General features: G+C 43.1%; 3 protein-coding genes across 3 annotated transcripts in view; 2 read left to right on the forward strand and 1 right to left on the reverse strand.

Moving 5' to 3' along the window:
• Positions 1-1,571: 1,571 nt before the first annotated feature.
• LOC111968975 (putative uncharacterized protein C6orf183) lies at positions 1,572-11,267 on the forward strand. The gene is made up of 12 exons (XM_023994964.3): positions 1,572-1,711; positions 1,886-2,069; positions 2,226-2,339; positions 2,551-2,745; positions 3,400-3,544; positions 3,673-3,824; positions 4,009-4,161; positions 4,541-4,642; positions 4,821-4,999; positions 5,294-5,435; positions 5,726-6,001; positions 11,028-11,267. The coding sequence occupies exons 1-12, from the start codon at positions 1,572-1,574 to the stop codon at positions 11,265-11,267; spliced, it is 2,022 nt and encodes a 673-aa protein (XP_023850732.3).
• LOC112081135 (uncharacterized) lies at positions 6,691-9,687 on the reverse strand. Its single transcript, XM_024147238.2, has 2 exons — positions 9,558-9,687; positions 6,691-7,554 (listed from the first exon to the last, which is right to left on the reverse strand). The coding sequence occupies exons 1-2, from the start codon at positions 9,630-9,632 to the stop codon at positions 6,925-6,927; spliced, it is 705 nt and encodes a 234-aa protein (XP_024003006.1). The 5' UTR covers positions 9,633-9,687; the 3' UTR covers positions 6,691-6,924.
• A 1,185-nt stretch (positions 11,268-12,452) lies between the features above and the next one.
• The window catches only part of LOC111968976 (coiled-coil domain-containing protein 162-like), a 20,723-nt gene continuing 7,125 nt past the window's right edge, over positions 12,453-26,050 (forward strand). The window contains exons 1-25 of the mRNA XM_023994965.3: positions 12,453-12,566; positions 13,033-13,234; positions 15,749-15,901; positions 16,779-16,872; positions 17,048-17,182; positions 17,269-17,375; positions 17,480-17,591; positions 17,689-17,738; positions 17,947-18,123; positions 18,273-18,390; positions 18,895-19,069; positions 19,254-19,392; positions 19,634-19,784; positions 19,952-20,047; positions 20,258-20,422; positions 20,621-20,838; positions 21,260-21,398; positions 23,226-23,346; positions 23,553-23,665; positions 23,846-23,995; positions 24,281-24,502; positions 24,819-24,968; positions 25,101-25,235; positions 25,419-25,571; positions 25,779-25,988. Of these exons, the coding sequence (XP_023850733.3) occupies positions 13,116-13,234; positions 15,749-15,901; positions 16,779-16,872; positions 17,048-17,182; positions 17,269-17,375; positions 17,480-17,591; positions 17,689-17,738; positions 17,947-18,123; positions 18,273-18,390; positions 18,895-19,069; positions 19,254-19,392; positions 19,634-19,784; positions 19,952-20,047; positions 20,258-20,422; positions 20,621-20,838; positions 21,260-21,398; positions 23,226-23,346; positions 23,553-23,665; positions 23,846-23,995; positions 24,281-24,502; positions 24,819-24,968; positions 25,101-25,235; positions 25,419-25,571; positions 25,779-25,988 (3,402 nt within the window). The 5' untranslated portion in view covers positions 12,453-12,566; positions 13,033-13,115. The remainder of the gene's footprint in view (positions 12,567-13,032; positions 13,235-15,748; positions 15,902-16,778; positions 16,873-17,047; positions 17,183-17,268; positions 17,376-17,479; positions 17,592-17,688; positions 17,739-17,946; positions 18,124-18,272; positions 18,391-18,894; positions 19,070-19,253; positions 19,393-19,633; positions 19,785-19,951; positions 20,048-20,257; positions 20,423-20,620; positions 20,839-21,259; positions 21,399-23,225; positions 23,347-23,552; positions 23,666-23,845; positions 23,996-24,280; positions 24,503-24,818; positions 24,969-25,100; positions 25,236-25,418; positions 25,572-25,778; positions 25,989-26,050) is intronic.

The following is a 26,050-nucleotide window of genomic DNA, read 5'->3' on the forward strand; positions in this document are numbered from 1 at the left end:
CTATCAATCTCAACATGTATTTTTTTTTTTTTTTAATACTCATACTCCACTGCTACTGCAAGCGTAACCTAGCAAAAATGGATTGAATTTATATAGCAAAATGTTTGAAGACAAAAGGGATCCTTCTTCTAAGAACATTGTTCGATTTCCTATATGTCCTTTGTCCTCAGACATCATGCTATAGAAAATGGTTGCTAGGGAAACATGCCATCTTAAAATGGGGGATTGATAGCTACCAGATGGTTAAAAATAAAACTGAGTACTGCCTTTTTGGGATAGGAATAGTATGGTGTGTGGATGTACACTTGATTCATAAATTCAATAACAAGGCCATGTTTTTTTATTTAACCAGGCAAGTCAGTTAAGAACAAATTCTTATTTACAATGACAGCCTACTGGGGAACAGTGGGTTTTTACAGATGTGTACCTTGTCAGCTCAAGGATTTGATCCAGCAACCTTTCAGTTATTGGCCCAACACTCTAACCACTAGGCTACCTGCCTCCCCCAAAACATTATTTGATTTCAAGGGGGCACCAGGATATTGCTTTCTTGTTAATCCTCCATCCACAATCACAGTCACCATGCAGTTCAGTCCAGGCTATCACAGCCTCTCTTCTCCTTCTGCTGGTGACAAAGGAATTATGAAACTCCCTTGTCCTTGAGTATTTATTGGTAGAAGTGCACCTTGTGACAATTTTTTATTGGATGTGCCCATCCTCTGTTGGAGCCAATCGGCTTTCCTGTATCCAAGAGAAGTGAGCATGTTGAGCTATTTAAATCCAGCTAGGGGAGCTGATAATAGAATAATGAAGTATTTGAAATGTACAGTAGGGTAAATATCTACCACCAAGAGATCATTGCACTGTATTGCTGCAAGGTACACCTGACTTATCTAAATTGCTGATCATTGCTTTGGAAATTTAAAACAGAAGTTTATCATTGTGATTTCATTGAGTGATGTGATTGTCTTTATTCTTTTTGGAAAACAAATCTGCTAAAAATATTATCACTGAAAATATTTTACAAGAGCATAGTGCATTTATCTCCCTTGAAATTATTCAAAGAGAAGTGTATTCACCAATGAAAGAAACAGCACAGACAAATATTACCACAAATTGATACATTTGAAACACACATTTTGGCATATGGTCCTTGTCTGTCAGAAAATTCAGATTTGCCTAGGTCAGCAATCCTGTTGGATCAAGGGGCGTTATTGAAGTTCTGGTGCCCTCTAGAGTTCAAAAGTATGTATAGGTCTGTTTAGACTTTTTATGGCCCCATAGTCTCCATGGTGACTCTGGACAACACGCTTGGGAACCAGTTTGGAGTTGTTTTCAGGAGCCAATGATTCGGTTATTAAGGCAAGTTTATTTTCTGTTTTGGAAGACCTATTGAGAAATCTAACTACTACTACATTTTTTTATATAAACCCCCCCAAACAGCAATATCTCTCCTCAGAGATGTTTTGATTGGATAACACCACCAATAGAGTTATGCCGCTTGATTTTGCTGTGGTACATAAATGACCTTTTGGGGTTTGTTACTTATATAGTATCCAGGACATCCCATCATGTCCAAGGTGGGGTACAAAGTCTCCTCCACTGCCAAGGTGGAGCAGATGGAAGCAGAGTTGTCTGTCCAGCTGTCGGCTCTCAGAACTGAAATAGAGGAGAATGGATCTCCCCTGGAAACACCCTCCAAGTCTTACAGGTATAGATGGACACATGGATATGAGGGAGGTCTGTGAGCAAAATAAAGTTGCCCAGTTAAAATGCCAGTGATTGTGATTTTGTCTGTTTGATACTGGCTGTCTTTTTTGTAAATGTTATTTTGTATTTTATTGTTTTCTACTGCCTTCTATATATTTTTTTCATCGTACTATAGCTCAGTTCCAGTTCCTAAAGATGTATCGTACTTTCGTATGGAGAGAGAGCAGGTCCTGAGGAGAGGTCTTCAGGTGGCAGAAGCACTGCCAGTGGTGCCTCTGTCTAATGTGCTACAGAGAGAGCTGCAAAGCTGCCTAAGCCTGGAGTACACACCTGAGAGTCTGCCTCTTCTCCTGCACCAGGTAAACTGTGCTGTTTATAATGTCATTGGGATCACATTGGTGACGCTTAGGGCCCCTTCGCTGCCCTGACAAATTGAAGGTGTTGTGAGGCAAAAGGGGGTGCAACTCAAAATTGGGAAGGTGTTTTGTTTTGTACACTCAGTGTATTTATGGTAGTTTTATGCAGACCGATGCTACCAGTTGGCCCAGATCAAGTACCTGCTGATGCTGAGATGGAGACGGTTCTGTCGTCACTCCCACATCATTGAGCAGCTGTATCCATTCTACAAGGTAACCTGGCACTTTGATATTTAATAAATCACCTTAGTTTATTATGAGTAATAGAGGATAATCGATCAATCAATAAATCCTTTTTACATGAACAGTTGATCTCTGTGGTGTTCCAGCAGGAAAGCTAAATCAAGCACTAAATTATTTGAAAGAAAACAAATACTATTTGAACCCAGGTCAGGTGTGTTCTTTCACCATACTGTTCCACTAGGCCCAGGTATCAAACCTGGTCAGTGAGTATGAGGATGCTGTCCAGCGGGCCAGGAGACTGGCTGTTTCCAGGGAGAAGGTCCTGACAGGGCGGGGCAACCCCATCAACACGGTCACCCAGGAAGATGTGACCATCTACCTCACCTGGCTGGTTTGTCACCTGCATGCCTCCAAGACCATCCACCACTTCCTGACAGTAAGGCCATCAGAGAGACTATGGGCGATGTTTTTGTAGCGCAACAGTAACTTGTTAAGTGCAAAATTGACCGTAAACCTCATTGTAATCTGGCACTGTGAAATAATTTTAACAATGTGCATTATACGGAGGAGATTAAGCAATATATAAATAGTTGCCTCTTTGTTGAAATGCACATTGTTGAAAAAAAGTTTCAAATTAAATCTCGTTGCCAGATTACAATGAGGTTTATGGTACAATTTTCACTTAACACATTGCTTTTTCACTACGTTGCCCTATGAGTATGTCCCAAATCGAAACTTTTTCCCTATGTAGTGCACTACATTTGACCAGGGCTCATAGGACTCTGGTCAAAAGTAGTGCCCCATATAGGGAAGAAGGTACCATTCAGGGTGCATCCTATGGCTGCATCTCAATGGTCTAAAGTGTCTTCCTCTACTCGTCTCCTCTCCTTCATCGCCATGTAGCTGAAATCAAAGGCTAGTTTAGATTAGAGCAGATAAAGAAAAAGAGACAAGGAGAGGAAGTCACTTTAGACTACTGAGATGCACCCCAAAGCTTGGTTGACTTTTGGGATGGGTGGATGAATACTGTGTAACAGATTTATTTAGAAATAAGACAGTTTGTTACCTCACACTATATGATGGGTTACAGGTGATCCACTACATCCCAGCCTCTGAGAAGAGGGATAAAGATTATTCTGAGTTATTAAGGAAGTCCCCATCAAGTTCCCCAGTGCTGATTGAATCTGTCCACACATCTTCAGAAGATAAAGACCAAGTCTTTCCTGGGCTTGAGGGTAAACACTAACATTGACTGCTACCTTATTGAACCTCTACATTTAAATGTCTTACTTGAACTAGATACAACTCTTCATGTGGCTACAAAAGAGATTCAACTCATGCTCGTGATCGTTCCTTTCCGTAGGGATGTTTAGACTGGCTAACCAAGTTCCCATGCACACTGTGAAACTGGAGGAGTTCCTCCCAGAACTACAAAGCCTGGTCTCCTACTTCCGTTTGCCCTACGACACCCAAAATATCAGGAACACTGCAGAGGAGATGGAGCTCTTCAGCAAGGTAGTAACGTTGAAACATATATTTCAAGTTATTTGGTTCGTAGTGTACTCTCTTGGTGTAGATCCGCACACCAAACCTCAATTTCGTGTACGTTTCTCACTGACGTCAATGAATAAGTTATGCGAACGTCTGAGCTGTTCGCATTTATCTCAACTCTGAATCTGGTCCTTTGTTTGTTGGTCAGATCTCAAAGGAGTTCAGGGTGATCTTCAGACAGCAGGAGGTGATGAAGACCTTCCTCCAGTATGATGGGACAGAGGCTGTAGAGGGACAGTGGGGGAGGAAGAGGAGCACCATGGCTCTGAGGAAGAACGCTAACTGGATACCATACATTCAGGTCTGGAGAGAGAGGGATTGTCCCAGTCTCTGTCATGATCTCTCTCCTGTCAAGCCTTGTCCTGCATAGTACTTGGTTTGATAACACTTGAAGTGCTAACAAGTTAGTTCAGAGATGATTGAAGAAAAGGTGTCAGGAACGTTGATATATAAAGGATAGAAATTAAGCTAGCCCTTTATCCAGAGGCTAGTACTTTTCAGACTGGGCTAGAAAAAAATGTGGTAAACTAGTAAAATGTTGTATTTCCAAATATGGCATGGCACGGATTTTGGACCTAGGCTAAAACACAATTGCAGCCTACTAGCCCGGCTGACCAGTGCCCCAAATCCTTAAATTCCATCCCTAATGTTTATTTTCTGACTGAATACTAACAAAACAGGTGAAGCCCAAACGGGATCCCTGGCAACAGAAACTTGTCACCAAGCTGAAGGAGCTCCAGTCTTATGATGAGTTGCTGAGGACTCACTGCAGGTTCCTCCAGGTAAACAGTCTGACACCTAAAGGAGGGATTATATAAATAACCTATTAACGTTCATCTCTATAGCTTGTATCGTGTATCGAAGTATGGGCTAACAACAATTACTTTCAATCATGTGTTATTTTGCATACTCACAGTGACACCTCTCTCTCGCTCTATCCCTCACTCTCTCCCTCCCCAGCTGTCAGATCCTGTCGTAGTGACTGAGGCCCTGAGGGAGCATGCTTCCCAGGTATGTGACCCTCAGGCCATCCAGCCCTCATCATCGCTGACATCATCACACACCAACAGACACAACACCTTGCAGATCTGGACCAGCATTTACAGCGCTGCCAATCTTTATCAGGCATGTATTACCTAGTCAGAGATGTGATTATGTGTGCTACAAAGGCAACATGCTTTTTCATCATGTAAAATGGATTGTGTCTGGGTTCATTATAACCACAATTAGCATTTTGTTCCTGCTAGGAATCCAGTGGATGTGGAGGACAGGATAAAAGCAACACAAAGAGCAGAACCACTTCAGTCAAAAAAATAAATGAAAGGTACATTATTAAGAAGGACAGAATAGGATCACTTGAATGTGGACCTCAATTGGATTAAAACGGAATGCCTTTTGCTTATTTGGCGTCCCTTCTCTCTCATTCGTCCCAGCTATAGCTACCGGAGCAGCATGCAGCTGTTGGGTTTGGATGAGGGCCAGGAGGGGGAGGAGGGTACCTCAGACACCGTCACAGCCAGGGGAGCCTACCTGTCACTCCTCTACCTTCGACACCTCAAGATCAGGGAACTGCAGGTGAGCTTCATCCAAAGAGACTTGCGTGATTGCTGCTGGAATTGAAACGGTGACCTTGGCGTAGCTAGCGCCACACATGACCACAAGGGAGTTCAGGGTAGACTTTTAGACTGTTAGGGACTGCTCTCTAATACTCCTGTTGCTCCCACTGAACCCTGAGCTGTCCTCTCTTCCCCAGTGAGTCTCTGTTGGGATGCTGAACTGCTATCCATTATCTACTGTATCATATTATTTACCCTGCCATTCCATCTGGAGCCTGAGCTGTCTTACCCGTCCTCTCTCCCTTATAGCGCATCTCCCTAGGCATTCTAAACTACCTGAGGTCCATAGAGAGGACCCTTACTTTTGACACAGCTGGGATGCGCGTGGAGGGAGGAGGAGCATGTGGAGGAGGAGGAGCGGGAGAAGGAGGAGCAGGAGGAGGAAGAGCAGCAGGAGGAGGAGGAGGAGGTTTGGTCAGCACCACTGAGGAGTCAAGCTGGATGAATGCGGCCAGAGGGTGCAGTGGGACAGTCGGAGGTCTGGGCTCTCACCTCTACAGCCACAACACTCCTGTTGACTACAAGGTAGGGCATCACAGCTACAGTACAGCATGAGACATTAATGACATTAGTGATTTGTAGGGGTGAAGAAAATAAGTGAGTAAACGCTCATCATTAGAGGTGACTAAAATAATGCTCCCTGAACTTTCAACACATTTTTCCTAAAAAGCAGTGTAAACACTTGCATTAAATAAAAAAGGATCAGAATGGCGTTTTTCGTGTGTGAGTTACAGCCAAGTAGTTCTGGTAACCCTTGCAGCCTGGTCTGAGGACCAGGCTAATCTGACCCTGGGGTGTTTCATTCCACAAAGCTGTTCCTCTTCTGGTTTGGAACTCCATTTGGTATTGGTCGATTAACTTATACTGCCTGAGGATTTCACGAGGCACGCCGAATCTCCACCCATGCAAAACCAGGTCCTGTGTCGATCGTATTTTCAAATAGCACTTATCAGAAAATAACACTGATCACATTTGCATATTTTTTTTTACAGTGTTAGTTTAATCAGCTGTTGTACAAAATTATATAAAACACAGGAAAATGTAATTTTTACTACACCGATTTTTTTTTACAGAAAGGTATTATGGTAGAGTCAAGAGGCACTATTCATAACATAGGATTTGCATGAGCTAGACACACACAAGACACACACACATACAATAATGTTGTATAGAAAATATTTATATTTTTTGTATTACCAATAGCATAGTAATGCTAAATAGATAATTTTTTATTCAAAAATCGATTTCATCACGAAAAAGCTAAATGACAAAACAATGAACAAGACAGGAGGGGGTTACAACAGCATACAATGAAAATACAATCAGTTTACCTATATAATACACATTGCAAAAGGCTAAGCAAAACTATACTGCTGTTTTCCTGTCCTGTCCTTTCACTTCAGAATCAGATCAATAGTGGAATCATGGTTACAGAGCTCTGTACTACACTACAGTATCAAGAAGTCTTCAAAATAACTCAGAATGTCCTCATAATCATCCAAGTATATGATTGGCTGGCGGTTGCTATAACCTGCCTGTTTCAGGAACTTACGCAGCTTTAGGTCACGGATGTCCCTGAGCAGACCCCTGGTGACGCGGTAGGTGTTGTCAGGGTCAAAACTCAGACCGTCATCGTCATGCTGGGTCACATAAACCTTATCCACAGTCCCGTCTGGACGCAGACTGATGATGAGGCGGTCCATGTTACTGTCGTCTTGGTCACCAGTAAAGTCTTTTCTGACATACTGAGGAAGGCAATTGGATTCTTCCAGATTCAGGTTGCCCACTATATAGTATGGGTGGACGTTATCTGGGAGCGGGGAATTGCAGGAAATTGCAGATATAGTTGTGGTCACATTGCTGCAGTCCCACTCTGGTCTGTTCTGGAAGGGATGGAAATCAAAGCCCCCCTCGTTGGGGTTGTATCTTGCAACCATTTCACCCGTGATATCAAAGTCAATGTAATTCTTGGCGAACCAGAACAGGAGCTTGAGTCCATGCCTGGGCAAGTGACGACCAAACCCAGAACGTCTTAGATCTGCCATAGTGTTCAACGTACCTCGAACCATGGTGGTACCCTTGAGAGAGAGAGAGAGAGAGAGAGAACTTTAGTAGGTGTGATTGTGTGCAATAAAATCCCATAATATTTTATTTATTTATTCATTTTTATTTAACCTTTATTTAACTAGGCAAGTCTTTTGAGAACAAATTATTATTTACAATGACGGCCTACCAAAAGGCAAAAGGCCTCCTGCGGGGACAGGGGCCTGGGATTAAAAATAAAAAATAAATACAATATAAATATAGGACAAAACACATATCACAACAAGAGAGACAACACAACACTACAATAAAGAGAGACCTATGACAACACGGCATGGTAGCAACACAACATAACGGCAACGTGGTAGCAGCACAAAACATGGTACAAACATTATTGGGCACAGACAACAGCACAAAGGGAAGGTAGAGAGAATAAGGCATCACGCAACACAGCTACAGCTGTCAGTAAGAGTGTGTATGTTGCAGCTCATTCCAGTCGCTAGCTGCAGCGAACTGAAAAGAGGAGCGACTCAGGGATGTGTGTGCTTTGGGGACGGACCTTTAACAGAATGTGACTGACAGAACGGGTGTTGTATGTGGAGGATGAGGGCTGCAGTAGATGTCTCAGATACGGGGGAGTGAGGCCTAAGAGGGTTTTATAAATAAGCATCAACCAGTGGGTCTTGCGATGGGTATACAGAGATGACCAGTTTTACGGAGGAGTATAGAGTACAGTGATGTGTCCTATAAGGAGCATTGGTGGCAAATCTGATGGCCGAATGGTAAAGAACATGAATACCACGTACCAGGCTTCATGTGCGTCTCCGCTCGAGATGAATAGTGTATACCATGGAACTTTATAGGCCCAGTGCAGTCAACATTCTGCTTTACCTGTGTTTTGTATAATATTGATGAAACTAACTCTATAAACGTGTGAAGAAAATGTGTTCAGTGTTATTTCTGAATAGTGGCTTGTTGGAAGTACAATTTAGCCAGAACCTTCTAATCAGCAGGTTTGGCATGGGTGGAGTTTTAGATTGTTAATACACCAATAGCAAAGAGAGTTCTAACTCTCTGTCAATAACAGTTAGTTTTCAGGTTAAATATCCATCCCATGAGTCCCCTCCTCTTAAGTCCCTCACTCAGACAACTGCCAGACAGTCCTAGCAAAATTCTTGCTTGAGAAATAGTTTTTGCAAAAAAAAAATTTTTTGTTTATTTTTGGCCATTTTAATGGAAACTTTTAATTGTTACCCAGAAATGATTTGATATTGAGATGAAAAAAACAACTGCCCTGGGTCTTTAAAGAAAATATTCAACCATGTTGTGTAATAAATAGAGGGCAATCTCTTACAACGCTTTTATGGTAGAAAAAGGGTGTGAATGGGTATGACAAATATGTTTAGTGGCTCTGTCTACACTGTGGGCATGGACACATAACCCTTACAACATGCCAGCTGTTCTTAACTAATACTAGCATTGTATCATCACAGTGTTCAACCTTTTAGATACTGCCTTTAAAAAGCAACAAATCCCGTAGAATGTGGCATCGATTTGAGTCTCAAACAGTTATCCTAGTGTCAAAATGTACTACAAAGTGTAAATAGGATCATTTGGGTCATAAAGTCAATCTCGTCTAAGAACGGAGTTTGGAACATCTGTGCGTCACAACGGGTAAATGAATGTTGGGTTTCGATTTGACGATGTCCATTTGCCGACTAACATGGGGTGAACAGCTGCAGCGATTGCCCTCTATCCAATAACATAGACAGTGAGACAGACCTGCACCGCAGTTCCGACTTTGTTTGCATATGTATGAGACATGGATTAGGCTTCCGTGTCTCATTAGGGACAAACATCATTAACCAAACGCAGAATCGGTCAGGAAACACACCTCTAAGACTGAACTCTTGTTTTTCTAATGAGCAACAGAAAAACACACTGTTCAGTGGCTCTTAAGTAAGTATACACACCTGATATAGACAAACAAGATCACACAAACGAACACATAAAATATGTTATATTTACAGTAACTTACGGTTTGCTGGTGTTGTGGTGCTGCTCTCCTTCCTCTCCTCACGTCTGAGACCTGTATGACAGCTGTTTTATCCATCTCACAGTGTTTATGAGGGTCTTGTGTGCTAAGGAGGCAGGACTAACCATGAAGATCTCAGTGTCCAGGAAATGAAACTGAAAGTGACCCAGTCCTGTGCTGGACTGAGTTCGATTGCACAAAGTTCCCTTCTTTCTGCCACATATTCAAAAAGTTTCTCTGATCTAGGACCAGTTTTAATCCTCATAATCATAATGAATAAGATTACATGAACAGTGGGGACCAGATATTACCTGACATTTACGGTGGTCGATGTTGTTTTGTGTCCAATGTTTTTCATTGAACAATATCTGAAACACCGCACAATAGTATTATACAAACACAACACCCCCTACCCACTCTCCACAACTTCCAGACTTCTTGTGAACTATCAAGTTTGAAGTTTTATTAGTCTTATGTATGGGATCACACATGGTGTACACCGTCCAACGAAATGCTTACTTGCAGGTTCCTTCTTGACAATGCAATAAAAGATAATCAAACCTATTTGAGGGAAATCTTCTGTTAAACCCTGTTAAACTTGGGGGAACTGTGGAGCTACGGTTAGAGGAAGTATGCCTGGTTCCTGTCATTCTGGCCCCTGTTGTCCTCACTCACTTGCGACAGACTCATACACATACATAGGGTCGCATGTTTTGCAGATGCTTGCATGGGGTAGCTTGACTATATAATGCTCCTGTACTCTGTCTGTTTTGGCCTTTCACTCCATCTCACCTGCGGGGATGGGGCGACCAGCCTCCTTATTATAATACGTTTTTAATAAAAGTAATACCTTGATTGATTATTGATTTTGCCTCTCCTCGTTATTAGTTAAAGGTAGAATTTCCACCACACATAAGAATAAGAACACAAAGTAAATGGCTCAGTAGAATAGAATAAACATTTTAGCATAAAACCCAAAAGGGTTCTACCTGGAACCAAAACAGATCTATGGGGACAGCCGAGAACCCTTTTGGAACCTTTTTTCTAAGTGTCGTCCAATATTTACACGTGTTTTGGGGGGCAAGTGTTCAATTGTCCAATCATAATAAGAGTCTGGTAGCAGAAGTTGTGATGTAAATATTAGTCATTTAGCAGACGCTCTCATCCAGAGCGACTTACAGGAGCAATTAGGGTTAAGTGCCTTGCTCAAGGGTACATAGACAGATTTTTTACATAGTCAGCTTGGGGATTCGAAACAGAAACCTTTCGGTTACTGGCCCAACGCTCTAACCGCTAGGCTACCTGCCGCCCATCTGTGTAGTATGAATGTGTTTGTGTATGTGTGTTGTGTGCGTGTGCACTGTGTGGTTTGTGTGTGTGCATGAGTGAGTGAGTAAGTGAGTGATCGAGCGAGTGCGTCTGCTATGTCAAAGGTTCATTAGGGAATTGATATCGGTTTTACTGTGACTACAGGTTCACTGTTCCGAGTTCATGGAGTACCCAGAGGTGGAGAATCTTCATGATTTCTACACCACTGAGGAGCGATATGTCCACACCCAGGACCAGCGAGGGCTGTACGTGGTGTACGACGTGGCTCTGAAGGACCTGGAGGAGCTGGAAGACACACTGACTCTTCTGGGCTCACACTACATCCAGAGGAGTAGTTGGAGGGTCAAGGGCCAGTCTGAGGGAGGCAGGGTCAAGGTCATCTGAGAGGTCACATAGCTCTGCAACGACAGACCTCCACTCTTCCTGGGCTCAGACAGATGTGGATAGAGTGCAGTTCTCCTGACCTGTGGACATGCGAAGCTGCTTTTTTTGAGAGCAAAGTGCAGGTTAGTAAATATGCTGAACAGGGCCGTGTTCATTAGGGCACGAAACAGAAAACATCTTAAAGTTTCTGAAACGGAAAACAAAAATTCACATTTCTCGTTGGACATTTAGTCCCTCCCGTGTTCAGGTCTGTTTTCTTCTCATTGATGCCTAATGAACACGACCCAGGCGATAATCAGTTTATTTAAGTCCAGTATATTGCGTGTCATTACTTGAACCATGCTCTGTTAATTCCAGCTGTTGAACTGCTATATGAGGCCTACCAACATGTGACAGGACCAGAAGAGAGTTCTCCTTGGCTCAGGTCATCACAGACATCATGCACAGGAGGCCTCGGCTACACCTGGACATGGGAGCAGAGTACTTTGTTCAGGCCTACCGGGCAGAGATGGTCTGTATGCAGACACACCAGCAACTCATCAGAGCCGTGCTGGATAACCAAGTAATTGCTTCTGAAAAATTGTGGCACAGCCTAAAGAGAGCTATTGATGGCAGTGTGGATATGTTAAATCATAACAGGTGTATCTGCCTTGAAGGACCATGAATAAACTATTGGCTGGGATAGCCGTTAGCAAAGATAATAAAGGCAATAGGTTTTGAAGTCGAATATACGTATATTCACTTTTCCATGCCATGCGTTCTAAAGGTCTCTCTAACTGTGTTATGTTGACTATTAGATAGATCGTCAGCGGCAATACCTCCATCGGGTGTGGAGAGGAGGTCAGGGACAGGGAGCTACTCCTTGTGACTATGGTCTTCCTCCTAACTATGTGGCCAAACATCTGGTGTCCCTCGGTGGTGGCAGGCAAGTCTAGTTCTACCCATGAATTATAGACTGATTACAGTGTAATGTGATATCACTCAAAACAGACTAACATGTTAAACGTATAAATGAATAGCTAATATAAAAATGTGTGCGCACACCCCTGCCTGTCTGTTCTCTTGCTACCAGTCCCGCCCTGATGATGTGTTCCTTCTGGAGGTGCACCACTCCTAAGCCTGGCCTCTGAAATGTACCAGGCCTGACCACAGGCTCACACTGAGCTCTGCCAGCTCCACCGTGCCAGGGGGGTGACGGAGAGAGTCACCCTGGAACAGAGACTCCTACAGCGGGCTCTGCAGCACTGGCACTCCCTGGATCCTCCCGGGGCCTACTATAGCTCTCAAACTCAAAAGGATGTGAGTCGAGTATCTGTATGACAGCTGTTTTTCCATCTCACAGTGTTTATGAGGGTGTTGTGTGATAAGGGGGCAGGACTAACCATGAAGACCTCAGAGTGTACAGGAAATGAAAACTGAAAGTGACCCAGTCCTGTGCTGGACTGAGTTCGTTTCCACAAAGTTCCCTACTTTCTGCCACATATTCAACGTTTATCTGATCTAGGACCCGTTTATATCCTCATAATCATAATGAATACGATTACATGAACAGTGGGGACCAGATATTACCTGACATTTACGGTGGTCGATGTTGTTTTGTGTCCAATGTTTTCATTGAACAATATCTGAAACACAGCACAATAGTATTATACAAACACAACACCCTACCCACTCTCCACAACTTCCAGACTTCTTGTGAACTATGTGCAATGATTGCAAACAGATCGCAGCACCAATCAGCAATCATTTTTTTATTTCGCTCCAGTTGTTTTCAGATGTTTTCATGGAGGACCCCTCCTGGTCCGAGCGGTGGGGGTCTCTCTGATCAGGTCGGCTGAGGAGCAGGACATGAAGCAGGGGAGGAGAAACAGCTCTTTGCTGTGGAAACCTTCTCCAAGCTGCTGGAGTTTAGTCACCATCCGCCATCGCCTTATGGAGTCAGCAGCAGAGACTGCACATCTGGCACAGTTGAGTTTTCTTCCTATATTGATTGTAGTTAGTTACTTATTTCAGGGGTATGTACTGCAGGGGTCTGCGATTTTTATATATATTTTTTGAATTTTTTATTTATTATTATTATTTTATGAATATTGCTGCTGCAGCAGAATACCACCGTGGATACCATTTTTATGTCTCTGCGTCCAGTTGAAGGAAGTTAGAGGTAGTTTCATGAAGCCAATGCTTACTAGCTTTAGCGCAATGACTGGAAGTCTACAGGAACAGTTAGCATGCTAGCTATTCTTGTTCATCCGACATTGGGAAGTAGATAAAGGGCTTCATTGCCAAAATCTCAAACTATCCCTTTAATATGGAGGAAATTACAGTCATTAGAGCGAATTAAAGTTTTTTTTTCCTGTAATGAAAATTCTTAGGCGAGCCGTCTAAGTGGTGATTTTCGGGATGGAAAACAGTTTCAGTGTCAACCCAAATGACCAAAATTCAAAAGCCACTCGCAAATCTGAGCTATCTTTTTTTGCAGGTGCATGGTAACAGTTGAATAAGATGAGAGAAAATAAGAAACACGCACACTGCTGTTGCTAGTATCACTGCTATTTAATAAGCTTTACGTATCGGCTTCAAGGCCAGAAAGATATTGAAAAATATATAACACTACCGTTCAAAAGTTGGGGTCACTTAGAAATGTCCTTGTTTTCCATGAAAACATACATGAAATGAGTTGCAAAATGAATAGGAAATTAGTCAAGACATTGACAAGGTTATAAATAATGATTTTAATTGAAATAAAAATTGTGTCCTTCAAACTTTGCTTTCGTCAAAGAATCCTCCATTTGCAGCAATTACACCCTTGCAGACCTTTGGCATTCTAGTAGTCAATTTGTTGAGGTAATCTGAAGAGATTTCACCCCATGCTTCCTGAAGCACCTCCCACAAGTTGGATTGGGCTTGATGGGCACTTCTTACGTACCATACGGTCAAGCTGCTCCCACTAACACCCAATAGGGTTGAGATCCAGTGACTGTGCTGGCCACTCCATTATAGACAGAATACCAGCTGACTGCTTCTTCCCTAAATAGTTCTTGCATAGTTTGGAGCTGTGCTTTGGGCCATTGTCTTGTTGTAGGAGGAAATTGGCTCCAATTAAGCGCCGTCCACAGGGTATGGCATGGCGTTGCAAAATGGAGTGATAGCCTTCCTTCTTCAAGATCCCTTTTACCCTGTACAAATCTCCCACTTTACCAGCACCAAAGCACCCCCAGACCATCACACTGCCTCCACCATGCTTGACAGATGGCGTCAAGCACTTCTCCAGCATCTTTTCATTTTCTTTGTGATCCGAACACCTCAAACTTAGATCCGTCTGTCCATAACACTTTTTTTCCAATCTTCCTCTGTCCAGTGTCTGTGATCTTAATCTTTTATTTTTATTGGCCAGTCTGAGATATGGCTTTTTCTTTGCAACTCTGCCTAGAAGGCCAGAATCCTGGAGTCGCCTCTTCACTGTTGACGTTGAGACTGCTGTTTTGCTGGTACTATTTAATGAAGCTGCCAGTTGAGGACTTGTGAGGCGTCTGTTTCTCAAACTAGACACTCTAATGTAGTTGTCCTCTTGCTCAGTTGTGCACCGGGGCCTCCCACTCCTCTTTCTATTCTGGTTAGAAACAGTTTGCGCTGTTCTGTGAAGGGAGTAGTACACAGCGTTGTACGAGATCTTCAGTTTCTTGGCAATTTCTCGCATGGAATTTCTCAGAACAGGAATAGACTGACGAGTTTCAGAAGAAAGTTCTTTTTCTGGCCATTTTGAGCCTGTAATCGAACCCACAAATGCAGATGCTCCAGGTACTCAACTATTCTAAAGAAGGACAGTTTTATTGCTTCTTTAATCAGAACAACAGTTTTCAGCTGTGCTAACATAATTGCAAAAGGGTTTTCTAATGATCAATTAGCCTTTCAAAATGATCAACTTGGATTAGCTAACACAACGTGCCATTGGAACACAAGAGTGATGGTTGCTAATAATGGGCCTCTGTACGCCTATGTAGATATTCCATAAAAAATCCCCCGTTTCCAGCTACAATTGTCATTTACAACATTAACAATGTCTACACTGTATTTCTGATCAATTTGATGTTATTTTAATGGACAAAAAAATGCTTTTCTTTCAAAAACAAGGGAATTTCTAAGTGAACCCAAACTTTTGAACGGTAGTGCATATATTAAATGATACCATCTTTGAGAACTAATAACCAAAGAAAAGCTAGAGAGTCAGGGAGAATAACATTAAAAAAAAGGCATTCAATCCACATGCCCATTGATTTTGTTATAACGTTTGAGCAGAGGAACACAGCATTAGCCATGGCAAAATGCATATAATTGCAGGAAATTTAATTTGAAACGACATTACGCTGAGATTATCGTCACTGTATTTTCAGGCTTTGAGGTAAGTGTTACTAAATGTGTTTATGGTATAAAACATGAAATGTCCATTCTGTAGTGTTCATATTATGGTCTGGCTCTCCTAGGTTATACAAAACACAAGCTCTGGAGCTGGGCTTTGATGAGTTCCACCTGTATGTGCGCCCGGAGCAGTTTGAGTTTGCTGTCCAGAGAGACAAGGCAGCGCATAGACCTCTGTTTGTTACGGCACTACTGCAGGACGACAGCTGGATGGATAGGTGCCCTCTTTACCCTGTTACTCTGCTAACATAGATAGATGGACAAGTACCCTCTTTACCCTGTTACTCTGCTAACATAGATAGATGGACAAGTACCCTCTTTACCCTGTTACTCTGCTAACATAGATAGATGGACAGGTACCCTCTTTAACCTGTTACTCTGCTAACATAGATAGATGGACAGGTACCCTCTTTATCCTGTTACTCTGCTAACATAGATAGATGGACAGGTACCCTCTTTAACCTGTTACTCTGCAAACATAGATAGATGGACAGGTACCCTCTTTAACCTGTTACTCTGCTAACATAGATAGATGTGCAGTTACCTTCTTTTTCTTTCTTAGTAAATTGTATATCTACAGTAGACCTTGAAAAATAAGGGAACTATTAACAATTCACTTTTTTGACTATGTTACGCTTAAAATAATCATAAAAAATCTTCTTCTCGTGGACTAAAAGTCATATTCACTCCACATTTGGTCTTTGGACTCGTCAAAATAATAACCCCTAAACAGAGAAAATAACGTTGCTGCATTCCAATGACCACACGATACCACACTATATGCTAATTTGCTAAAATATGCAAAAAATATGCAAAGAATCTTCTTCTCATGAACCGTAGACCAAAGGACACCACATTCTGATTGTAGGCCAATGGTACGTGTCTTAACTTAGTTTGAGAAAAGCTAAGGGATTGGTCAAAGGATGGCTGAGGTATTAAAATTCACTCCAGATGCTGTATTTAGACTCATGAGTTCCTACATGATAGAGTGCTTGCTTTGTTATCCTGATCATGTGTCCTTTCTGTCATCCTGTGAACCCTATTTATTGCTGCTCGCAGCTATATTCTTATGTTTGTTATTCCCGACTCCTGTAGGTACACTCCGTCTAAGTTTCCACTGAGCATCCAGGAGCTTGATGAGAACCAGATTGGAAAATTCAGCTTCTACTCTGAAGAGGCAGTAGTGCATGTAAGGTCAACTGAGACTTTGGGCCTGATTCAGAGTTGAGATAAGAGGGTACAGCTTTTGTGTAAATCAATGTCAAGACAGAATCCTGCCCTTTATGAAGAGATATTATAGCTGTTACCCATTATGATTCGCACTTAATCACCTCAGTCCATGTCTTCTCTCTACATCTCTCCAGCTCATGAATAGGTCAGCCATAGAGAACCTGCAGGTGACCCTGGCCTGTCAGGTGACTCAGAAGAACGCTCTGATTGGTGCAGTGAAGCAGGCATGTCTATGTTATTGGTCAGAGACTTTCACAGGCTCTCCAGAGGTACCTTACATCACTACACATATACTTTAATCCAGTGGCCGGTTTGCTGGGATCAAATTACTTCTCTTTCTCTCTCCTTGATTTAGGAGGTTCTTTGTTCTAGTGGCGATGCAAACTCCTTAGCTAAGCAGGGTCCCAAAATTCGTAAAGATACAAGTGAACCAAAGATAACTGGTGCAGGAACCAGGGAGAGGTGAGTTGGAGGGTCAATGATGGCCATGTTTTGTAATGATCAATATTATTACAGTTAAATATAATTATTATGTTATGTGATGTTGACTGCTGTGTTTGTTCAAGGCTGACTGAGGCGTTTGTCTCCATCCAGCTGGAGAAAGTGGGTCCACGAGATGAGATGTTGAACTCTTTCATAAAGAGGAGACAGATCATGGGTGTTGTGATGATGAACCCTGTAAGTGTCATAGAGGTCAGAGGGAGCAGGAAGCTATGTTGGATCTCAGATATGACTGTTTGATTGTTTACCTTCACGACCTTCTCTTTCACCGCAGGATGAAGTAGCAAAAATCAAGAGGAGGCTGATTATTGAGTTCTGTCGAAAGTATGTACATCTTTAGTAGAAGTTGACAATCATGATTGCCATGTTCAGACATGCTAAAGTGACGCTTCCTAGCATGACTCATTTGGAAGTGTTTATTCACAGGAGACCCGATTGTTTCATCACATTTTGGGGACTTATTTACCTGAAGTCTAACTTTCCTCCAGGTGTACCTGTAACATGTGTTCTGTGTTTGTCAACGTTTTCCTAGATTCAGTTTGCGTATGTCCCAGTGTTGTGTGAGAGGGCAGATTATAGGCCTGTACCACAGCCTGACCACCTTATTGGACGAGCTCCCAGACATCCGCCAGTCCCACTTCCTGATTGGCCAGGACCATGAGTTGAAAAGCGATATGGACTCAGGACTAGGTGTTCACCCTGACCCCAGGTAAAACCAGTGTGAGAGAGCGTTTTATAGCATGAAATTATAAGAATACTTACTTCAGAAAACCTTGCATATGCTGACAGAGAGAATATTTTAGGAGTGTCTCTGCGGTTGGAGGTCAGAGATTATTTTTGTTCCACTTGGTTGGACAGGAAGTTCCAGCGGCGTCCCAGGCGCCTGCTGTCAGCTGACGGCAGAATGTTCCTCAACCTGTGGTTCCTCCCCCACTACACTGAGGTTCTCCTCATGTTCAGAACCCTGGAGGACTCGGTGAGAGGTTCTAACCTGCTTTACATTATGTTAACCTACAGATGGACACAGACAGACACATGCAGGGAGTAGTGGATTGAAATTAGATCTTGTGATATCAGTAAAAAACAAAACCATGGCCTTGGAATGTTTCTAAGACTCTAGAGCAGGGTTTCCTAACTGGCGGTTTTATTTGGCTGCATAAATTTTCGGAGGATTTAAAAAAACATTTGTTTAATTTTTTTATTGTTGGACATAAAAGGCTGTAAAAGTAATTTAGGAAATCTGTTCCCAAGTACTCCCACTCATAATAGAGAGACACGTGATCGTATACAAATGTAAGCAACATCTGTTTGGGCTTACTGCGGTCAATTTGCAGTCTACAAATTTATTTCTAACTATGTTCCGGCCCCCCGACCAGCCATAAAAAAATTTAAATCAGCCTTTGGCTGAATCTAGTTGGTGATCTCTGCATAGAGCACGTTGATCTTTACCTTGAACTTGTTTACTTTTGTTGCATTACAGGCATGTAGCCGGGCTCTTCACCATAGTCTGGAGATAGTGTCTGCCCTGCATGACATCATCTATTACCTGGTCAGTTTTGCCCGACTGGGGAACCCAGGAGTCTTCAGCTCCAAGAGAGGAGGAGGAGCAGGAGGGGGAGAGCTTACAGCTGACTGGGGCGGCACTGAAGGCATCGGTATGCATTGGTTATAAAGAGACCTGTGGTTCCAATGGCTCAGTGGGTTAAATCATGGTGCAGGATTGTGAGTTTGATTTCCGCGTGGAACACATATACTATCCGTGTCACTGTCAACGTTGATAGTTCTGTGAGTCCCATTGGATGAAAGCATCTGCTAAATGACCATGTTATTATCGTTAAGGTGCAGAGCTGTGGGAGATCCAGAAACAGGTCGACTCTCTTTGTGACCCTGGTAGCCCTGAGGCTGTGGGTCGCCTGCTGCAACTACGGAGACACGTGCTCTTCTTGCAGTACGACACCGCTGTGAGGCACCTCATCAGGTGAGTGGAGAAAGGTAGAAGAGGTTGATATATGCCATCAGTGAGTAGGTTTAGAGAAGTGTAATGGAGTATGAGTGTTCCTAGCATAAGAACCAGACCATGGTCAAATACATTGTGTCAACAACTTTCAAACGCTTGAGCTTGATTTAGCTTAATCAGTTCAATGGGACCAATGGAAACCAAAAGTGAAAACACAAAGTATTTGATATGCTCTCTCTCTCGCGCTCTCTCTCTCTCTCAGAGAGGCGTTTCTCTCCTCTGGTAACATCGTAGCCTATCAGAGCGTGAGTGACAACATGGGACACGCCCTCCCTGCGCTGAGTGACAGCGTCAGAACCAATCACAGTTCTCTACTGTCTCTACCAGAGCCAATGGAGCCTCACAGCCCCCGGGTTTGTAATAAAGTTTACATTTCTAAAGCCCAGACACTGTTTGTGTTACTATCCAGAGTAAATGGGAAACACAGTATAGTTAATGCTACTTTTGATGGTTACCCACTGCTCGGGCAGGGTTGTACTCTTAGACAATTGTGAGGTCATCATGTATTTGTGCTCTCTAGGCTCAAAGGATGTACCCATGGAGAAGTTTTCTGGTGTGTCATGGATTGCACTCTGTAGACATTTGGGGCATCCCACCCATTGAGTACTGCATGCAGGTAGAGCTCTACTCTCCTTTATGATATTTCTTGTTTTTCTGTTCTTTCTAGCAAGTGATTTAGCAAATAGAGGCAACTAGAAATGATCATGATAGTGATTGTTTTATCTATTTTGGTTGAATGCATTGTATGCTGCTCTGGATAAGAGTATCTACGATGCTAAATGACTATATTGTGGGTGTTAATGGTCTTGTGCGGCTTGTAATCCAGCTGTGTCTGAGTGGGCTGGGTGACCGCAGCAGGATGGAGGCCAATGGAGCGATCCTGGGCGTGTCTCTACTAATGGAGGATGTCTTGAACAGCGGAGGGAGGGGGGCAGCACCGCTACGTCTCCATGACAACAAGGCGGGGGACTCACGTGGAAAGCCCGAGGAAGTATATTTACATACGTGTTAGAAGATCTTTTCTTTGGGGTGTGTTAAAATATATGGGTTACTAGGTACATAATTGCATTCAAAACACATGTAGGCCTAAACATGTATGTAACGTGTTTACCGCCAGAAAAAGCACCTTGTAAGCAATGCCGTGAACAGGTTTTTTGCACTGGCTGACAGTATTGTGTCTTAATACTAGGAGGATGGTAGCAGTATGGATGACAGTGTTGATGAAGAAGAGAAGGGGATCTCCTCTGGTCCCCTCCAGGACCCTCTTCAGGTGCTGTCTGTGTTGAAGGGGTTCCTGCTCCTAACCAAACAGCTGGAGGTGTTTAAGGAGAGCTGGGGAAGGCGACAGCTAGGGGTGGAACAGATCAATACCATGAAGATCCACAGGCACTTCTCAAGACTTTACAGGTTAGTTAGTATTGCCCATGAAAAAGTTTTTACTTGATGGAATATTCTGACATACCATGCAATACATTTTTCTTATATATTTCTTAATTCCATTATTTTACTTTTATATGTATGTGTATTGTTGGGAATTGTTAGATACTACTGCACTGTTGGAGCTAGGAACACAAGCATTTCGCTACACCCGCAATAACATCTGCTAAATATGTGACCAATAAAATGTGATTTGAATACATGGGGGGGGGGGCGGGTATATCAGGCTTTGTGAACAGTGATGGATAAACAACAGTGACATTAACAAACTTTCATACAGAATTGATTGTTCATTGTTCATCAAAATCAAGTCATTTTAATCCTGCCTGTGAGATGATGTGGTCTCATCGTTAATATGTAGCTCAGTGGGTCTCATGCTTCTACATTTCAGAGCAGACATCCAGTACCCAAGTATGAGAGCCCTGGCTCAACAGATGGGTAAAGAGAAGGACTTTGAGGCTCTGCTGTCTGACAGCCAGCCTCTACTGCCTCCTGCAGGAGCTTCCGAGGTTCACATCAAGACATTCCAAGTACTGTACTACTGCAGCACACCATGATAGCTCACTCACACACCTGACCTCTATTGGAATCTTTTAACGCGGTTTAGTCTGAACTAGAAGCACAAGCATTTTGCTACACTCGCAATAACATCTGCTAACCATGTGTATGTGACCAATCAAATTTGATTTAGTTTAGGTAGAGAGTAGATGTACACTGAGTGTACAAAACATTAAGAACACCTTCCTAATATTGAGTTGCGGCCCCCTATTTTACCCTCAGAACAGCCTCAATTTGTCAGGGCATGGACTCTACAAGGTGTCGAAAGTGTTCCATATCGAGGCTGGCCCATGTTGACTCCAATGCTTTCCACAGTTATGTCAAGTTGGCTGGACATCCTTTGGGTGGTCCCGTGTGGCTCAGTTGGTAGAGCATGGTGCTTGCAACGCCAGGGTTGTGGGTTTGATTCCCATTGGGGACCAGTATAAAAAAAGTATGAAAATGTATGAACTCACTACTGTAAGTCGCACTGGATAAGAGCGTTTGCTAAATGACTAAAATGTAAAAATGGGTGGTGGACCATTCTTGATACACACGGGAAACCGTTGAGTGTGAAAAACCCAGCAGCGTTGCAGTTCTTGACAAAAAACTGGTGCGCCTGGCACCTATTATCATACCCCGTTCAAAGGCACTTAAATCTTTTGTCTTGCTCATTCACTTTCTGAATGGCACACACACACACAATCCATGTCTCAATAGTCTCAAGGCTTAAAAATAATTATTTAACCTGTCTCCTCCCCTTCATCTACACTGATTGAAGTGGATTTAACAAGTGACATCAATAAGGGATCATAGCTTTCACCTGGATTCACCTGGTCAGTCTGTCATAGAAAGAGCAGGTATTCCTAATGTTTTGTACACTCGGTGTACGTGATCCAACTGTTAACTTGAGTGTTTTATCAAAATGTACACACATAATGTCTGATGGACATAAAAGGCACCGTATTCGTGGAACAATCCCTATACCGTAGTAGTCTGGGATCCAAACTGAATCCACGCTACGTTTCACTATCGTTTCACTTCACGAAATAAAGCCGTGATTCAGGTTGATTCTACCTTTTTGCCGTTCGCGCCATTGTCTGTGCCTAACCAAGTTTGTACCATGTTTGTGCTGCTACCATGTTGTGCTACTGCCATGTTGTGTTGCTACCATGTTGTGTTGCTGTCATGTTGTGTTGCTACCATGTTCTGTTGTCGTGTTGTTTTGCTGCCGTGTTGTGTTGTTGTCTTAGGTCTGTCTTTATGTAGTGTCGTGGTGTGTCTCTCTTGTCATGATGTGTGTTTTGTCCTACATTTTTACTTGGAATCCCAGCCCCTTTCCCCACAGGAGGCGTTTTGCCTCTTGGTAGGCCGTCATTGTAAATAATTATTTGTTCTTAATTAACTTCCCTAGTTAAATGGTCCCGTGTGGCTCAGTTGGTAGAGCATGGCGCTTGCAACGCCAGGGTTGTGGGTTCATTCCCCACGGGGGGACCAGGATGAATATGTATGAACTTTCCAATGTGTAAGTCGCTCTGGATAAGAGCGTCTGCTAAATGACTTAAATGTAAATGTTAAATAAAGGTTAAATAAAACATTTTTAAAGGTTGGAACCCAGACTAGTTGAGTAGTGCTACAGACTGAGGAATAGGTTATAAATTGTGTAATGAAGATGAGGATTAACATGAACATTGGTTTCTCTGTTGACTCTATGCATGGTGGCTCAATCAGTTTCTACGGACTGAGAAATAGGTTATATCTGTAATATGGTAAACAAGATGACGAGGAACATCTCTTTGAGTCTGTGCATGGTGTCTCAGTTGCTCAGGCTGCTGGAGAGTACAGAGTGTGATATGATCCGAGCGGTACAGAGGAGGATCACAAGAGAGCTGACCCTGGTGATTTCCGAGCGGGCACGCCAAGACACAGGCCTCCCCACAGGTACACCACTCACCTCTCAGGATGTCTCACGAAGACAGTAACCAATGTTGGATCTGGATTTCTGTTGTTGTTCTTTTAAAACATTTTAATATGTTTACATTTCTACATGTTACTGTTACATCATGAACAGGTTAAGCAGCTACGAGTGTGAGTCGAAAGATTCTAGCTGTAATGATTGTCTTATCACTGTTACGACTGTTCTCCAGAGTTGTGGAAGCAAGGCCCCATGAAGCACAGTCTGTCCCCAGAGAGACCTCAGTTAGTGGAGAGCTTCACCCAGCAGCTAATGGAGTGTGCTGAGCAGACGGAGGAGGGACAGGTGAGACACCCAACACAGAATGGATGGACAGGCATGACAATAGCCCTAAAACAGTTGGTAGCAGTCTGGTCCTTTTTCTCAGTAATAAAAAAAAATGGCAGTCGCAGGTTCATAGGTTCCAAGCACCGAGAACATGAGAAGAGTTTAATGACAATATATATGTTATACATCTCCTGCCAGCTGACCTTCCCCACGGCCCACCTCCAGCGGTGTCTGTCCACTCTGGGCCGTTCTGTGATGGAGCGAGAACGCAGCAGCTTCCTCCTCTACTCCCAGTTCTATGAACAGATCTTACGGCAGGAGAGCCAGCTTCTCTACCGCAGAGAACAGGTATCCTACTCTACTGTACTTCAGCAGTTCAGCGTATAAGATGCGCGTCAAGATATGCAATGCCTTTTTTCATTGGTAATACAGTATATGTGTGAACGACTGGGATTAGACCCTCTGGGAGATACCCCTAGTGTTCCGGTGTCAGGCAAGGTTAGTTATCAGGTGAGCAGGGTTCCAAACCCGTTTGATTCCGGGGCTTTATACCGTTCATTTGCTAAACAGCACACAAACGTATCGTTAAGTTCTTGCTTCTTGACTTCTCTCTGTACAATATTTGTCCTGCAGGATGTGAAGAACCTTGAGGCGTCCCAGTCCCAGGCCATCAACCCTTACAGCGAGGTCAGTGGGCTCTGTCGTGGGATGATGTTGCAGACCACAGCCCTGCGTACCCGGGTCACCCAATTGGAGGAGGAACAGAGAGGTCTGGAGCAGCAGATCAGCCTAAAATACAGACAACGCTATGACTCCCTGGTCCGACAACTTTTCTCCACCTGCATTCAGCTGAAGGTACGAAACGCTTTTAAAACCTATCTTTTTTTATCATAACGGTAACTATCTAAAGCCTGAAGGAATAATGCATTATGATGTTGTTAGAATCCATTTTAAGACTTGACATAAGCATGTATGAGCAACTTATAGTGTCTTAGTATCACCTCATAATGATCCTGACTAACTTTGATCCACAATAACGACACTGGTTAATTTGGAAAATACTTTGTGTTTGGTCGCATCGTACTTTTGACCACATCACTGACATGCTAAAAGCACCATAATGCACACCCTCTCGTCTTTTTACTTTATTGTTTACTTGCATGGATCACAGGCCAGGCTTGATGAGTACCACGTGCGAATGGACCAGGATGTTACTCAGCTGGTGAGCAAAGTGAGGAGAGAGGGAGTGGATAACATCATCAAGCTGAAGAAATTTGGCTCCACTAAAGGCAATGAAGCTCTTCTTACGACACAGTCGGAGGTGAGACGATTGGGCCCAAAGTTGTTTTCGAAGCAAGTGACTGAATTGTGACTCAGCTGTTTACATAATTATTGCATTCAGGACTAACAGCTATTCTCTTCCTTAATCTTTCTTCTTCTTCTCCTCCTTCAGAAGCAGGCACTCCATGACCTGAGCATGGAGAACAGTCTGCTGACTGGCCTGCTGTCTAAGGTGAAGGCACTGGGCCACTGGAGACAGGTGGTTGGACAGGGCAAGTTGCACCGTAGATTGCTCAACAGCCAGCAGGTACGGTTAGGAGGATTGGAAAGGAGTGTCCCCAAAATCACACAAGTGTATTGACTTGCAATGACCGTGACATGCAGGTTGTTTTATTATTTGACCGACTCATATGGATTGCACCAGAATGGCTGTGGCTTTTCATGTTTTTTTGCTGCCATTTTGTGCGATTGTGACTTGTGTTGTGTCTAGAGGGAGATGTCCTGTCAGAGGGAGGCACTGAGAATGAAGATGATGTCAGAGGAGGAAGTGATCGTACTGAAGCAGGAACTGGAAGTCACTCAGCGGGCCATGACACAGTGTCAGACGGAGTACAACCGCACCAAGAGACTGCTCACCAAACAGGTAGCTAGCTATATCCTCACCCTGAATCATTCACATGCATTTCTTTTTACAACATTACAGATAACAAGTGGAATTAATCTTGACATTTTCTTCTCATTTTATATAATTGTAAATAGTGTGATATTTTCTGTCATAGCTGATTTAATAACCAGATCTAAAGATATTTGCCTGTCTGGTCTGACAGTAGAGAGATTTTTATGCCCACAGAGCACAGAGCTCCATGAGGTGAGGCATCACTCTGCTCAGGAGGTCCAGAGCAGACAGGAGCTGGACAGCTACCACCTGCAGAGCCTGGAGCAGCTGAGAGAGGGCGTGGGGGACAGAGACAGACAGCTCCAAGACCTCAGGACTCATCTGGACAGGAGCAGCAGAGACAGACAGCTACTGAGACAACGCAGTGCCAAAGACATCAGACAGGTGACACTCGTTCTCATCCCTGCAGTACAAACACAATTGTTTGTGTGATAATATAAAATAAT

This window comes from Salvelinus sp. IW2-2015, linkage group LG9 (assembly GCF_002910315.2).
Source record: "Salvelinus sp. IW2-2015 linkage group LG9, ASM291031v2, whole genome shotgun sequence".
Taxonomy (NCBI): domain Eukaryota; kingdom Metazoa; phylum Chordata; class Actinopteri; order Salmoniformes; family Salmonidae; genus Salvelinus; species Salvelinus sp. IW2-2015.